We start from the raw sequence: 16,122 nt of genomic DNA on the forward strand, positions 1-16,122 counted from the left end.
AATCAGATCTTATTGGAAAAGGTTAATATTTATGCTATTATTGGATTATAATGGTTAAATTACATACATACAAAAATCATGTGATACGATGTCTATTTTCAATTTTTTTTTTTTTTTGATGTTTCAGTTCTAAATATTAGAATCTTATATAATTAATATCTTTGTTTTCTGCAGATACATTTGAAAGTTTTGAAACCTGGATTTTGGAAAACAAAATGATAACTTGTATGACCAGTAATTTAGCACGTAAGACTAGAATCAATTCATTTATAGTAACTGGGAATGGAAATGGATTGGCTGGATTTGCATTATCAAAAGCCAAAGTATCCCTAAAGATGATTAAAAATAGAGCTGGTCAAAGATTAATGTATATTCCTACATATAAGGAACACACTGGTAAGAAAATACTTGTCAATACTATATAATATAAAATTTATTTCTTCTCTTTTAATATCACTTTGTATTTTTCAGTGTTACATGATTTCTTTACACAGTTTGAGAATATAAAAATATTTGTAAAGAAAATTCATGAAGGATAATGGGCTTGTTTGTCATCATGCGATAAAAGCGTGTTGCGAGATAATTGGCATAAAGGATATGTATGCCGAAGTACAAGGAGGAATGTAAAAACATTCTTTACTGGTTTATTGCAACAGGTATATATATAAAGTATTTAAAGGCATATTATACTTTTTATTTAATTTATATGAATTTAATTTATATTTAATTTAATTTAATTTATATGAATTTAATTTATATTTAATTTATTAGAAAGAAACATTTTTTATTTATAAAAATATATTAAAAATGATAGATCTATATTTAGTAGTTGGAAAGAAAGAGAGGAGAAATGAAAAGTGCATCTAGTTAATTTAAAAGAATAAAAATCTAAAAATAATACATAAAAATTAATATTATGTATTTTTTTCATGAGGAATGTGGGGCGCACATTTATGCATTTATTTATTTAGATGAGATTTACTTTAGAGCACATTCAGTATTCAACTTTAATTTTATTTTCTCTTTCTTATGATATATAAGTATAACATAATTACCTGCAAATGCTATCATTTTTGTGTGCTTACAGTGATACAGAAGCAACATTACAAGTACTATATTTACAGATAACATCTGTATAATAAAAAAAGCAAAAATCTAATGATGAAAAAAGGATAAATATTGTAGACCAGCATAAGTATCAACCAATTATTCCACCGCTCTGTTTCATTAGAGTTGCAATTTTCTTTTATATCATAAATATTATAAATAAGATAAAGATTTCTGTACGTTTCAAATAAATTTATATATTTTATGTATGTAATACTGCGCACACATATTAAAAGGTGATAATATCACAGTTATAATAAGATACAATCCTGGCAATGTAGTGATTTTTGGATCCTACTTAAAATAATTTAATTTGATTTATTTTTTAGAAATGCGCACAATACTTGAGAACAAATTATTTTTGTGCCATGTATTACCTGTGTAAAATTGCACACACAGTATCATATTGTCTGCGATATATGAAAAGCTTCATCGATAAAATATGATTGAGATATAAGAAAAGTAATATAGTACTTGTAATGAATAACGTTAATGTGGAATACATAAATATTTTATATTTTAATTTCATATAATCAAGATGAGATAAGACACTCATGATTACTTTAAAAATGTGTCCACAAATATCATGTAACTTCAATAGCTGCACATTCGTCAAATTAATCCTATTACGTTAAATGAATCACAGCAGCTTGTTTTAATTTAATCTAACCTAACCAATTATATTATATGCTCCTCATTAAAATGTGTAAAACTGTACGTCGCACATTTAATGCGATTAATATACTACGTAATAAAATGTAATACATTAGTGAAATAATTAAATATTATTTTTGAAAGTATGATACAATCCAGGCAGCATACGCTTGTATTTACATTCGATATCCAAAGCCACTGAGAGATTAGGTTAGGTTAGGTTAGGTTAGGTTAGATCAAACAAATTTATCGTTTAACAGTTGGCAGCCCTACGAGATAGGCTGTACAGTACTGCGCGCGCGTACAAAATAAATTTGAAATCGCTTCTAGCATAACCATCTTCACGCGATCGACTTTATTTGAATTGTACCGAATCGAATTATGATGCCGATTTGTCCGAATGTAATTCGGGACATCGCGATGCTGTATAAGCGTCGAATGAGCACAAATTATCACGCAAATATGATAAATCAAATCTACTCACCGGCTGTTCCACAGGCCGCTCCTCCTCGGGACAGTTCGCTCGCCTCGGGACGTCCCATTCCGATCTTGATGCACACAAATCCACACGATATCATCAACGCGAACGCGCGACACTTTATTCGGCACTCCCGATACTCGCTCGCATCCGATAATCATCATCAAGGGCCCGAATAACGCGACGCAATTTCGCTCCATCTTCGCAATGACGCCATCACTGAATATCGTCAAAAATCGCTGTCGCGCGTTTCCATCGACACACTATAAAAGTCGCGCGATCATCCTTGGACACTCTCGGCGCTCGTTCACTCGCGATATTCGTTTAAAAACGGTTAAAAGATGCGAAAAATGTAGATGTACGACGATCCGTGTAACTGCGTGTGACTCCGATTCACGTATGACGCGTATGACGTAGCAGTGACGTAGCAGTCACGCGCTAACATGGCGGCCGAACCACTGCGCATTCGTTTCTGCGCATGGCCATTCCTGTGCTCAACGTTCGCGCAACTTTGATTTCTGAAAGCACATAATGATAAATATATAAAGATAGAATCAATTAATCATATTGGTCATATATGTAGACTTGCCCGAAGAAACAGAGAAAAAATTGAGAGATATTTTTAATTTCTTTTTCTTTTAGTAAAGGATGGAAATGTCTATTCATAGGCTTGTTCTTTTTTTCCTCTTTCGCGTAATTTCGATTCAATATATAACGTAAAAAATTCATAGTATATTATGCTAATGATATGAATTACGAATGATTCGATTGTTTTATCGCGCTTTTCCGATGTCAAATCTTATAATATTTATTTTTGCATTTTAAAAGACTGAGAGCGATTCATATACAGAGTTTGAAGAGATATCCAATGCACGACAAATTATACTTGCGTTGATTAGTATTCATCAATACCGAACTGTTAATCGCGAATACGTGCAACACTTTCACACATTTTTTTCGCAAAGAACGATATACGAAATGCAATATTTCGCGCCTCGCGTTTCACTCATGCGGCCATCTTTCTTTGCTGTTTAGTATTGCCATCTGCATTCGCGTTAAACGCCAGAATTACGTAGTCAAAATACTTTTCGAGTGCCGGTAAAGTCATCATTTTGTGCATGTCGGTAAATTGTTAAAATCACGTCGCGCAAGCATAATTTTTTTATTTGTAGTATAACAAAATATGTAATTAAAAATTCATGTAAGAAACGTATTTTTAATCAAATTACATATACTTATTCCGTTACTCTAATACTTGTACGTTAACAGATTTAGGTTACACACATTGCATAAAGCTTCCAGAGAAAAATATCCAGAGGCACAAATATTTTATAAACGAAAATCATGCGAAGATGAAACAATAGATTAAAGAAGCCGTATAATCATTGTACTTTTATGTATAAACGTTTCACAAAATAAAATCTTTATAAATGAAGTGTTACATTAAAAATATTAATATAAAATTAAATATCGATGTGAGATTTAAAATTTTTTGTCCTTTTTTTTCTTTAGAATTTTTTTACTTTTTTTTCTAAAGATTCTTTAAGCGAGAACTGCTTCTTTCGCAAGACTATTGAACAATTTGAATGTTTGATATTTTCTTAGTAGTTTAAATTTCGTGAAAAAATTCGAGAGAAAATTAGATTTTATCGTATTACTGCACATATCGATTAAATGCTACATCAAATATGTAGTGTAAATATTTTAATTTTTTTGTATACGATCTACTTTTTATTCTATCTATGTTTTCATAGTGATGCACCTTGAACACTTTGCTTCATATATGTTTGCAATAAAAATATATTAAAGCAAATTATTTTGCAAATTTATTATTCTAATTTTTATTTAGAAAGATTAAGATTAAAAAAGACGTATGAATTTTTTCAGATATTTCTATTGAAAAAAACGCATCAGATAAAATTGACTTTCCTGTACATTTTAAATGTGCCAAAAGATTTGCTCTTTATTCCATTTACTGCAATAATGTACACTAAAAATAACAGATCTATATTAAAAATGATAGATCTATATTTAGTAGTTGGAAAGAAAGATAGCAGAAATGAAAAGTGCATCTAGAGAATTTAAAAGAATAAAAAACAAATCTAAAAATAATAATACATAAAGATTATGTATTTTAATATTATGTATTTTTTTCATGAGGAATATTGGGTGCACATTTATGCATTTATTTATTTAGATGAGGTTTACTTTAGAGCACATTCAGTATTCAACTTTAATTTTATTTTCTCTTTCTTATGATATAAGTATAACATAATTACCTGCAAATGCTATCATTTTTGTGTGCTTACAGTGATACAGAAACAACATTAGTACGAGTACTTACAGATAACATCTGTATAATAAAAAAAAGCACCAAAAGTCTAATAGTGAAAAAAGGGTAAATATTGTAGACCAGCATAAGTATCAACCAATTATTCCACTGCTTTGTTTCATTAGAGTTGCAATTTTCTTTTATAATATCATAAATATTATAAATAAGATCAAGATTTCAGTACGTATCAAATAAATTTATATATTTTATGTATGTAATACTGCGCACACATATTAAAAGGTGATTGCAGTTATAATAAGATACAATCCTGACAATGTAGTGATTTTTGGATCCTGTAAATAATTTAATTTGATTTATTTTTGAGAAATGCATACAATACTTGAGAGCAAATTATTTTTGTGCCACGTATTACCTGTGTAAAATTCCACACACAGTATCATATTGTCTGCGGTATATGAAAAGCTTCATCGATGAAATATGATTGAGATATAAGAAAAGTAATATAGTACTTGTAATGAATAACATTAATGTGGAATACATAAATATTTTATATTTTAATTTCATATAATCGAGATGAGATAAGACACTCATGATTACTTTAAAAATGTGTCCACAAATATCATGTAACTTCAATAGCTGCACATTCGTCAAATTAATCCTATTACGTTAAATGAATCACAGCAGCTTGTTTTAATTTAATCTAACCTAACCAATTATATTATATGTTCCTCATTAAAATGTGTAAAACTGTACGTCGCACATTTAATACGATTAATATAAAAATAATTAAATATTATTTAATATTAATATAAAAATTATTAAATATTATTTTTGAGAGCATGATAAAATCCAGGCAGCATACGCTTGTGTTTACATTCGACATCCAAAGACACTGAGAGATTAGGTTAGGTTAGGTTAGGTTAGATCGAAAAATTTATCGTTTGACTGTTGGCAGCCCTACGAGATAGGCTGATCAGCACTGCGCGCTCATATACAAAATAAATTTGAAATCGCTTCTAGCCTAACCATCTTCACGCGATCGACTTTATTTGAATTGCACGGCATCGCATCGAATTATGATGGGCGCCGATTTGTCCGAACGTAATTCGGGACATCGCGATGCTGTATAAGCGTCGAATGAGCACGAATTGTCACGCAAATATGATAAATCAAATCTACTCACCGTTCACTGGCTGTTCCACAGGCCGCTCCATTCGCTTGCCTCGGGACGTCCCATTCCGATCTTGATGCACACAAATTCACACGAAATCATCAACGCGAACGCGCGACACTTTATTCGGCACTCCCGATACTCGCTCGCATCCGATAATCATCATCAAGGGCCCGAATAACGCGACGCAATTTCGCTCCATCTTCGCAATGACGCCATCACTGAATATCGTCAAAAATCGCTGTCGCGCGTTTCCATCGACACACTATAACAGTCGCGCGATCATCCTTGGACACTCTCGGCGCTCTTTCACTCGCGATATTCGTTTAAAAACGGTTAAAAGACGCGAAAAATGCGGACGTACGACGATCCGTGTAACTGCGTATGACTCCATATCACGTATGACGCGTATGACGTAGCTATGACGCGTATGACGTAGCAGTCACGCGCTAACATGGCGGCCGAACCACTGCGCATGGCCATTCCTGCGCGCAACGTTCGCACAACTTTGATTTCTGAATATTGTCTACGGCTTTAATTAATAGCACATAATAATAAATATATAAAGATGGAATCAATTAATCATATTGGTCATATATGTAGACTTGCCCGAAGAAAGAGAGAAAAAATTGAGATATTTTTAATTTTTTTTTTTTTAATAAAGGATGGAAATGTCTATTCATAGGCTTGTTCTTCTTGTTCTCTTTTGTGCAATTTCGATTCAATATATAACGTAGAAAATTCATAGTATATTATGCTAATGATTTGAATTACGAATGATTTGATTGTTTTATCGCGTTTTTCCAAAGTCAAATCTTATAATATTTAGTTTTACATTTTAAAAGACTAAAAGCAAACTAAATAAATAAATAAATAAATAAATGATGTTGAGAAAAAGAAAAAGAAGACTCATAAATAAATAAATATATAATATAAGTATATAATATAAATATATAATATAAATAATAGCGTGAAAAGAGAGACATACTAATATTTTTATATAATAATTTATATAATAATTTTTTATATAATAATTTTTATATAATAAATTATTATTAATTAAACTATTTATATTTTTATTTATATTATTTATATTATCAGAGGGACATATATGTTACCCTCTGAGAACATTCGTGGACATTTGTTTTGTAGTTTATGGCCGGTATTCATAGTCCGATCTTATATTTAAGATCGTCTTAAGTCTGCTTGGAGGTTGACTTAAGACCTCATTCAACCAATCAAATAGCTGCATAGCATTTCAAGCTCGAACTTAAGACGATCTCAAATATAAGATCGGACTATGAATACCGGCCTATGTCCTCGTTTTTAATGTCCATAGAGGAAGTATCGCTTCTAGGGATCATCTAAAAGCTGGCCATGACATCTCTCAGCCTTCTCTCTGCAGTTATCCGAAAGGTTCTCTCTGTATTTCGTAAGAGAGCGTTAGTGCATAACAAATTTTTAAACTATGTGAGTACTTGTAACCTATAATCCTCGAGGCTGGCTGTTTTTAACACTACCTCGCAATTTTACATATTTACATCAAAAGTAAAATTTAAAGAAATACTTTCTGTTCAAGAGACATTAAAAAGATAATTTTTTTTAAATTTTTACAGAAGTTGAAGTGCAGTTACAAGCGCATCTATTAAATTAAAATATATTCAAACTAAATAAACATTGATATTGGCAACGTTTCTGTTTATAAAGTTTGTAAAAAGAAACAGAACTTGCAACGTTTTGTTTTTCCAAAAATATTGTACATAACGTAATGTTGAAGCTACATTGTTGACTGTTATGGAAATGACATCAGTTTACAATATGATCTAGGGATGGTCATCAAATATTTTTCTATAGCTAAGCATTGTGCATGATCCTCAATTAATTCAGCAAAATATAGTGATGTAGTTGTGAAAGAAATTACATTCAAAATCTAAATAAAAATAAATTGGAAGATGGATGCTTTAAACATATTGATTATTGTGACTTTGATACATTGTTCATTATTCTTTTTTGATATATTTTTTAAGGTACATTACATAATTTTCATATAATGTTTCTACTTTAATTTTATGTTAAAAAATGTTAATATAAAAAATTCATTACAGTAGAATCATTTAATTTGATATATAATATAAGTGAGCATTTTTTATGTTGATAAATTATTATTTGTTACTAAGTTTTCTATTATAGGATTTTATACACATATTCTTGTTCTTTTAAGATAAATTTATTATAGATGTAAGTAAATGAGATTAATTCTTATCTTATTTTTCAGTCTTGTTCACATTTCCCATATCTCTATTTTTTGGAGAACACTGGCTTAGAAATTCAGATTTTGAGAGTGAAATGGTTCACAACTGCTTTTAATCGTAAAATTATAAAATGGGGAATGGATCGTTCCAGATTCTGGACTGCTTGGTTCAATGCTGGTGTTATTATAAGCATTATACTCTTACCAATAGCTACTATCATTATATTAAAGATGACATTTAATCTATGGCTGTCTGGATCTTCAAGTGATAGTAGTACAGGAGTTATATTGGAACCAATGGTATATTATAAAGAGAAATAAAAATATGTTTAAGAATAGGACATTTATCAATAATTTTCAACATACGTAGAAAAAATTTTATAATATTATCAAACTTAATTTTGCCAATAATTTTTTTTATTTTGTATGTAATATATTAAAATTTTCACATGATATATAATAATTTATTTGAGCCAAAATAACAGATCAGAAGTTTTTCACATTTTTAATATATTTTTTTTTTATATGCACATTTTCATAATTTTATAAATATTTTAGTTACCAGGTGTGGATGTTCCATTCAATGAAATGGGCTATTATACAATAACACTAGCAATATGTAGTATAGTTCACGAATTAGGACATGCCCTTGCTGCTGCGAGAGAAGATGTACAGCTGTTTGGTTTAGGAATGTTAATTGTTTTTACAATTCCTATAGCTTATGTACAGATAAACAATGAACAATTATTTTCATTGCCATTGAGGAATCAATTGCGCATTACATGTGCAGGAATTTGGCACAATATTATTCTTGCTACAGTAGCAGCAGCAATTCTTGTATTTTCTACATGGCTATGGGCACCACTTTATAGTCTTGGCACTGGGATTTATGTGAAAACTATTTTACCAGTAAGTAATGAATATTATATCATATAATTATGTATTTTGTCTAAATATCATTACTTGTATCTATTTTATTATTTTTGTAGAATTCACCAGTATTAGGACCAAGTGGTCTTTTGGAACGTGATATAATATATAAATTAAACAATTGTCCTATAAAGAATAGTGAAGATTGGTATGATTGTATATTACATGCAGTGCAACATTCAACTCCTGGCTATTGCGTTAAACAATCATTTATCCAAGTAATATATATATATGTATAGTAATATATACATATTAGAAGATTATTTATCATTAGAAGATTTTTTTTATCAATAATCATTCATCATTTAACATTCTTATGCTGTATATATTAATTTTTACAGATTATATCAATATTTCACGCAATTTTTGACTCTATGTTTAAAATCTGATAATACATTCTAGGATTATGACGAGTCAGTGCCAGCTAAGCAGAAAGCAAATGGAGCTGTGAATTGTTGCACAACTGACAGTGAAATGGGTGGTAGTTTGTGTTTTGAATATATTGAAGGGCCGCAAGCTGCTCCTCTTCATTTACCACCACATTCTTGTCTTCCAGTGAGGACAATGATTAATCAGTCACAAAATTTCTGTCAAGCTAGTCACGAATGTTTATCTCAAGATACTCATTGTATGAAACCTTCTTTAGATAATGTAACAAAGGTGAATAACAGAAAATGTATTAAATAGGACTCCAAAATTATCTTTAAAAAAATTTGTATAACTACTATTTAAATAATTTTTTTATGCTGCAGATTGTACAAATAAAGAGGAAAATCGGTAAAGATGTTCTATATTTTGGACATCCAGCAGATATCTATAGGACTGTTGATATATCAGATTGGATACCAAAGTATTCTTTTCTATATCCCAAATTGCCTGAATCAATGGCACTACTTTGTAAATACATCACAGTATTCTCAGCAGGGCTGGCAATTATTAATGTTGTACCTTGCTTCTTTCTGGATGGTCAATATATTATAAATATAGTTGTACTTTATTTATTGAATTCAATGCCACACAATAAAAATATCAGAGAAGCCACAATACTTACAATTACAAGCATAGGTACATTACTTCTTATAATAAACTTAATGTATTTGCTTATTAATAAATTACTATGAATAATCATACATTTTTACTTTTGTCATTTACATCTTTTGATATTGTTAGTAAATAATTCCTATCATATAATAATAATGCCCTTAAGTATTCACAAAAAAAGAAAAAGATTTATAAAATTTTTTAATATATCTTTTGATGCAGTTCAATATTTTAATTCAAACATTTAAAAAAATATTAAAGTCTAATATACTTTTAAATTAGAAAAATATGTAAGCAATAATATATTTTGAATGTTTTAATATAAAATTATAAATATATATTTTCTAAAATTATACTAATACATTTTAACTGACAATACTTATATTTATGGAGAAGTAGTGGGAAATATATATATATATATATATATATATATATATATTTATTGTATTTTGTTTATACTATGTGTTATTTATATACCCCATGAAAATCGTTATATTTTTTACAGTAAAAATTTTTGCAAAATGCTAAATTTGTTATCGCTTTGCAGCTCCATCTGTATCTAATGCTAAAAAAAAAAATTTGTATTGTGAATAGTAATGAAAATAATTGATCATAAATAAAATATTAAAAAACTGTACATAATTATATATAAATCTTGGATAGCTGATTTGAATCAGTTGAAACATTTATAGTTAATTTCAAAATATCTAATATATCATGAGCTATATTTAGTATTTATCTATTAGTTGTTCACTTATACTCACTTTTTCCATCGCAGGCAACAATTTTTACTTTATCTACTATTGCAACCTCTTGAACTTCACGAAATTCAACATCATTTAGCATAAAAGTCCATACATTATCACAAAATCTATAAGTATTTAATTTGCCAGCCTGTAATAAAGCAGTTTTAAACTCTAAATGTAATAAAGATTTTGCAAAGAGAAGATTACACAACTAAAGAAAATCACCTTAAATGTAAGTCTCGATTTAACTCTTGTTGCAAGGGCTTGATTAATAGCTTTATCAAATTGTAACAATACTTTTATCGCAAGTTGTGGTGTTATTTGTCCATACTGTAACATATATACACACATATATATTTTTTTATCAGTAAAATATAATAAAATATTATACAATTTATATAAAAATATTTTAAATTTTAATATTGCATTGCTAGTAAAGATATATTAAATCTATATTATTTTAGATAAAATTTTATTTTATGTCTCTTTTTTTCAATTTTATAGAAAACATTTTACAAGAGAAATAGTTTAATTTTTTTTATTTAATATGGTAATAAACTACAGCGTATCATAAATTTTTAATTAACCATATTATTTGCTATAAATTGATGAGTGTTATATACAATCTAAATGCCAGCTAACCTAACCTATCTCTATTATTGTACACTTACCTGTATGAGTTCGTCGAGACTTTCTTGAAGCGTATTTCCCAATGTAGTATTCCTATATAATTGGTAAGACATTTTTTCCTAAAATATTATATAATAATTCCAAACTACACAAAGTATGTCTACCATCAACAAATAATAGCAATGTTTTTTCGCATAACTAGATGTATATACTAGTGTACGTACGTCAATGGAGCCTGTGCTTGTGTGCGTACATACGTAACGTCATACGTCGCGACATGGAAGGTCGCGCATGCGCGACAGTGTAAGCGTAGCAGACGTCGCGTATCTGCGCGAGTCGAGTTTCGTTAAGTTAGTCACATGACCTCGTTCACGTGATCGCATGCATACGAAATGTTCCCGTCTGAAGTGAATTGTCTTTTCATCACGCAACGTTCGACAAAATGTTACCTGCACATCGTATAACAATTCGTCAAGGTAACACTCAATCTAATATAAGATATAAAGAGGTAATGTAGCATTTTTTGTATGCGCCATTCTTTGATTCTGATGCTATCTTTACAAATCCATCTGTTTTTATATGCGTAGCAAAAGTGTAATAACCAATCTCTCTTAATCTGATGTTATCGCATCATATTCGTATTTCAATCGAGAAAGATGATCTAATATATATTTCTAGGCCGATACTCATAGTTTGTTTTTATATTTAAGATTATCTTAAATAACGTCTAAAAAATTATACAATCATTTCATTGGCTGAATGGAATCTTAACGGAAGGAAATTTTAAAACGATCTAAGGCCATAAACCTTAAGATGATACAAAAACAGACCATAAATAATAAACGACTCTACTATATAAATCAGTAGGTGTGTTCAAATATTTAACAACAATCGAACGTGATTGGTTTCCCTTTGGCAAATCAGATTCTCCGTCTAATATTTGCGTTTATGACGACAGGGGGCGCGCAATCTATATATTTGTTGCTTTAGTGCAACTATGTAATTTGAGCTGTGCCTTAGTTTGAATATTTCGAATCGCTGTTGCGCCGTTTCGGTCTTTCGACAATCTCAGTAAATCACGCGAAATTTTTGATAGAATTTACATCGTAGTGAGTTATCGTAATCATAGCAAGGTCATAGATTCGTATACATATTTCTTACGAGTGTTATTGTCAAGTGAATGCCGCGTACGGGAAATCGCGAGTGTCTCTCGTAAAGTATCGGACGAGCGCCATCATATACATATGTGTGTATAATCGTTATCATATACATATATACGATGGCGTTTGCTGGTTACGACGATATTGGAATAATATCAAAATAACCGCTTGAATTATGCGAGGATTTCGATCAATTTCGTACACGCAGGATCACTGGATCCTGCATGTGCGAAATTGATCGAAATCCTCGCATAATTCAAGCGGTTATTTTCTCGTATAGTGGAAAGTGCAATTAATGCACAATGTCGTCGTATATACGAGGTACGTATATGCATGACGTCATTTCAGAATTGGATGCGTCCATTGCATTGGCATAATAATTCAATATTTTAACGATTATTATTAATTACAAGCGATTATTATTACATCGCCAGTAATAGTTTCGTGAAATGATGTAACTCGAGTGCTTAAATACTTAAGATTGCGGTTGGAATTTTGCCGCGTGACTTTGCACCATCGAAAAGTACGATCCTTATCACTCACTATTGCTCGTTCTCTTCCTTGCATTTTAAATTTGAAATAATTTTAGGTTAACGCATGGGAGAAAATTGAATCGGCGGGGGAAGGAACGAGAGAGAAAGAGAGAGGGGAGAGATGACTACACAACGGGGTAATTCGACTCGGTGAGTCTTGTTTACACTCTCTCAATGTTTACACTTCTGCTGTTCGTTCGACTGCTTTCGTGGCGCGCTGTTTTATTAAAAAAATCAAGGTCGCTCTAATTCACGCGTCTATAGAGAATGGATTAACAGGTAAAATTTATCAAAATTGTTTCGATATTTTTTTCTTATTGCGAAATTATTTTCGTATTGCGAAATTATTTTCCTCGCAATCGTTAGATCTGTTTCCAGTTAAAAAGTTAATTATTTAAAAATAATCTTCTACACGCATCAACATTTTTTAATACAATCATATACAGAAAATTTTTATTTTAATAACTTTATTTTAATCACTCTATGTAATTATTATCGATGTTATTAGTGTCAAAAGATATCACAAGGATTTTTTCATTCAAATATTTTTGTAATAGTTTTGATAATGATTTTTTTATGGATTAATTGGAATAGAAGATTTTACATAAATTGGTTTTATATTGCATTTGTTTTAATATTAATGAGAATTGATTTTGTATTAAAGAATATTGTGCGTAAAATATGCAATACGTTTTACAATAATAATGTCAAGAATTAATTATTAGTTATATAGTATTATTTATATATTTATATTTAATATTAATGAAGAAAAAATGCTATATTATGTAAATATACGAATATAATAACTGAATATAATAACTAAACATGTTAACTAAAAAATAAAAAGTTATATACAATAATATATATTTGTATATTTATAATTAATATTACAAAAGACAAAAAAAGTAAAACGAAGAGAGAAAATATAAATATAAATGAAATAAATTATTGTTTCCGGAATATATTACTTTTTAATAAAAAATAATTTTTGCATTAAAAAGTTTTTTAACTAACATTATTTTTTTGTTGATACTATATACATATAAATTAAAAATAAATATTGTTAGTATTTTAAAAAGATTCAAATATCCTAGGAATAATCATAATTTAATTATAATCTAATTATAATTTAAAAAATATATGATAATAAATTGTAAATATTATGATAATTTTATATTATAAATTATATAAATATATTTTTAATAATATTACGTTATATTAGTACAAAATTTCGTAATATTAAAAGAGCACATATTGCATTATAATATACAGTATTATAATATAATATAAAAATGAACTAAAAAAAAGTTTTAATACATTTTACACTATGATAATATATATGCACAACCGATATTATCGCAAAATAAAAGTAGAAGTTTTTCGTATAAAAAAAATTTAATTAAAATTAATTACGCAATATTTTTTAAATAATTTTTACACTGTAATTCTGCGCCGGTATTCTGAACCTGATAGGACATAAATGCGGAAAGTCTTTTAACTATCCGTTCGGTTTAGATGTTCGTAATTGCCGGCGGGAAGTTCGGTTTACATGCAAAACTTTTCTCGGCAAACCAAAGGATGCACACATAGCCTCTCGAGCCGGAAATGAATAACCGTCTTCTATGAACTTGGTGCACGAAAGTGTTTCTATCTTTCTGTGTACCAGGTGTTTCGCGAGATTTATTACTATTGATCATTATATTTAACTGATTTATAAATCAAAGTTTGCACGATTATTTCATATAAATTGGTAGTCATTTTTAATCGTCACGAAAAACAGTTTGGAATTTTTTTTTTAATTAAAAATATCGATAAAGGGAAATAGTCAAATAATTTTATTAATTACATAATAACTCTAAAAATGTGATAACTTAAAAAAAAAACGCGGTATCATATCGAAATCTAGCAAATAAAAAATAACTTTTATTTGATTAATAATAAATTAATAGCCAATAATTAAAGATTTTCGTTAAAACGAATTTGAAAAAGATTTTCTTTAAAAGAAATTTGTTTGAAATAAAGACGGAAGCGATGTAATATTAGAATTATCTAAAAATAGATATGGCTATATCCAAATAGAAGAAAGATAGTTTGAGCTTTTATAAAGGAAAAATTATAGATAGTTTCGTGAGTTCCTTTTCGGTTGCGAAAAAAAGTGAGATAAAGTTTGAAACGACATTGCGCGTGTAGAATCCATAGGTGCTGGCGTGTTATCGTAGAATGAGAATAAGAAGTTAAAGAAGGAGTAGGATAAAAGAGATTTTCGTAAGGAAAGGTAGCGGGAAAACGAGTATTGTTCGTTCTGGAAGATCCTGTTTGTAGAGGAGAAAATGCGAAAAGGGATGGCTTTTCGGCGGGGATGTGAGCGAAACAGTCGCATCGATCGGATTCTGTGCGTACAAGTGCAATGAAAAACATCTTTAAGAGTAGTATAGCGGGTTCTATGACGGGGGTGGATATGGACGTCGGCAAAAGACGGAGAAAGGAGCGCACGCGGGGTAGAAACTGTCCGCGCGACTATTTATGTAGCTCGCCTTTCAGAAACTTTGCAAGAACAATTTATTACGAATATAGGTGCCATTTGGAGAGTCAGAACTTTATTATGACATCGAGAACTTTATCTACGACCAAGGAGAACTAGTTTCCTTTATCGATGATAGCGGAACGTAGTAGTTAAATCGGATATAACCCGCAAATCGAAATGGAAACATTTTTCGTGAAATTTATAAAGAATGTGACAAACGCTTATGCTCGCATTGCTAGATTTTTATCAACGACATGTCCAATATAATATAAAAATATAAAGATAGAAAATTTATATGTAAAATCAGAGATTTGTTTTGAATCAATATTGTTATCGATTAAAAATCGGTTTTAAAAATTAATAATTTTATTAAACAATTGATTATAAAAAATCAATGAATATATTGGTCCTAAAAACAAGCTCTTGATTTTATGTACAAATTAACTCTGTATTTATGTTCTTATATTATATTGGATATATCGATTATGATAATACTTTTAATAAATTATTGATTATTAATATTGACGGATGAAAGATACATAATACTTTTTTAGAAATAATTGTAATATTCATTGTTTAATGTAAAAAATATCGCTGTATTAAA

The 16,122-nt window shown here is 29.2% G+C and overlaps 3 protein-coding genes across 7 annotated transcripts in view; 2 read left to right on the forward strand and 1 right to left on the reverse strand.

The window, feature by feature from the left end:
• The first annotated feature begins 7,031 nt into the window (after positions 1-7,031).
• On the forward strand, positions 7,032-10,014 carry LOC105251432 (membrane-bound transcription factor site-2 protease). 3 transcript variants are annotated; one of them, XM_020027598.1, is made up of 7 exons: positions 7,156-7,173; positions 7,320-7,730; positions 7,979-8,254; positions 8,513-8,863; positions 8,944-9,102; positions 9,287-9,544; positions 9,637-10,014. In XM_020027598.1, exons 2-7 carry the CDS (start codon positions 7,656-7,658, stop codon positions 10,003-10,005), a joined length of 1,488 nt encoding a protein of 495 aa, XP_019883157.1. In that variant the 5' UTR covers positions 7,156-7,173; positions 7,320-7,655; the 3' UTR covers positions 10,006-10,014. The 3 variants fall into 3 exon arrangements, with proteins under 3 accessions (XP_025268008.1, XP_019883157.1, XP_011256557.1); XM_025412223.1 differs by lacking the exon at positions 7,320-7,730 and having other exon boundaries at positions 7,032-7,173; XM_011258255.3 differs by lacking the exon at positions 7,156-7,173 and having other exon boundaries at positions 7,274-7,730.
• Positions 10,015-10,314: 300 nt separating this feature from the next.
• LOC105251436 (transcription initiation factor IIA subunit 2) lies at positions 10,315-11,587 on the reverse strand. Of its 2 annotated transcripts, XM_011258269.3 has the most exons (5): positions 11,526-11,587; positions 11,343-11,420; positions 10,897-11,001; positions 10,690-10,819; positions 10,315-10,490 (listed from the first exon to the last, which is right to left on the reverse strand). In XM_011258269.3, the coding sequence occupies exons 2-5, from the start codon at positions 11,412-11,414 to the stop codon at positions 10,459-10,461; spliced, it is 339 nt and encodes a 112-aa protein (XP_011256571.1). In that variant the 5' UTR covers positions 11,415-11,420; positions 11,526-11,587; the 3' UTR covers positions 10,315-10,458. The 2 variants fall into 2 exon arrangements, with proteins under 2 accessions (XP_011256571.1, XP_019883145.1); XM_020027586.2 differs by having other exon boundaries at positions 11,343-11,531.
• A 435-nt stretch (positions 11,588-12,022) lies between these two features.
• LOC105251450 (mucin-5AC) overlaps positions 12,023-16,122 on the forward strand; it is a 283,388-nt gene continuing 279,288 nt past the window's right edge. For both annotated transcript variants that reach the window (XM_025412182.1, XM_025412181.1), the window contains exons 1-3: positions 12,023-12,547; positions 12,742-12,782; positions 13,051-13,144. In XM_025412182.1, the coding sequence (XP_025267967.1) occupies positions 13,116-13,144 (29 nt within the window). In that variant the 5' untranslated portion in view covers positions 12,023-12,547; positions 12,742-12,782; positions 13,051-13,115. The remainder of the gene's footprint in view (positions 12,548-12,741; positions 12,783-13,050; positions 13,145-16,122) is intronic.

The sequence above is a fragment of the Camponotus floridanus genome, unplaced genomic scaffold (genome assembly GCF_003227725.1).
Source record: "Camponotus floridanus strain SB8 unplaced genomic scaffold, Cflo_v7.5 scaffold49, whole genome shotgun sequence".
Classification (NCBI taxonomy): Eukaryota; Metazoa; Arthropoda; class Insecta; order Hymenoptera; family Formicidae; genus Camponotus; species Camponotus floridanus.

Bases quoted from the DNA above. Each gene is read 5' to 3' on its own strand.
- LOC105251432 (XM_025412223.1), top strand. From the start codon at position 7,081: ATGACATCTCTCAGCCTTCTCTCTGCAGTTATCCGAAAGGTTCTCTCT. The intron at 7,174-7,978 runs GTGAGTACTTGT...CTTATTTTTCAG, and splicing joins ATAACAAATTTTTAAACTAT to TCTTGTTCACATTTCCCATA. The intron at 9,545-9,636 runs GTGAATAACAGA...TTTATGCTGCAG, and splicing joins CTTTAGATAATGTAACAAAG to ATTGTACAAATAAAGAGGAA.
- LOC105251436 (XM_011258269.3), bottom strand. From the start codon at position 11,414: ATGTCTTACCAATTATATAGGAATACTACATTGGGAAATACGCTTCAA. The intron at 11,002-11,342 runs GTAAGTGTACAA...TATATGTTACAG, and splicing joins GTCTCGACGAACTCATACAG to TATGGACAAATAACACCACA. The intron at 10,491-10,689 runs GTGAGTATAAGT...TTTTTTTTTTAG, and splicing joins TGTTGCCTGCGATGGAAAAA to CATTAGATACAGATGGAGCT.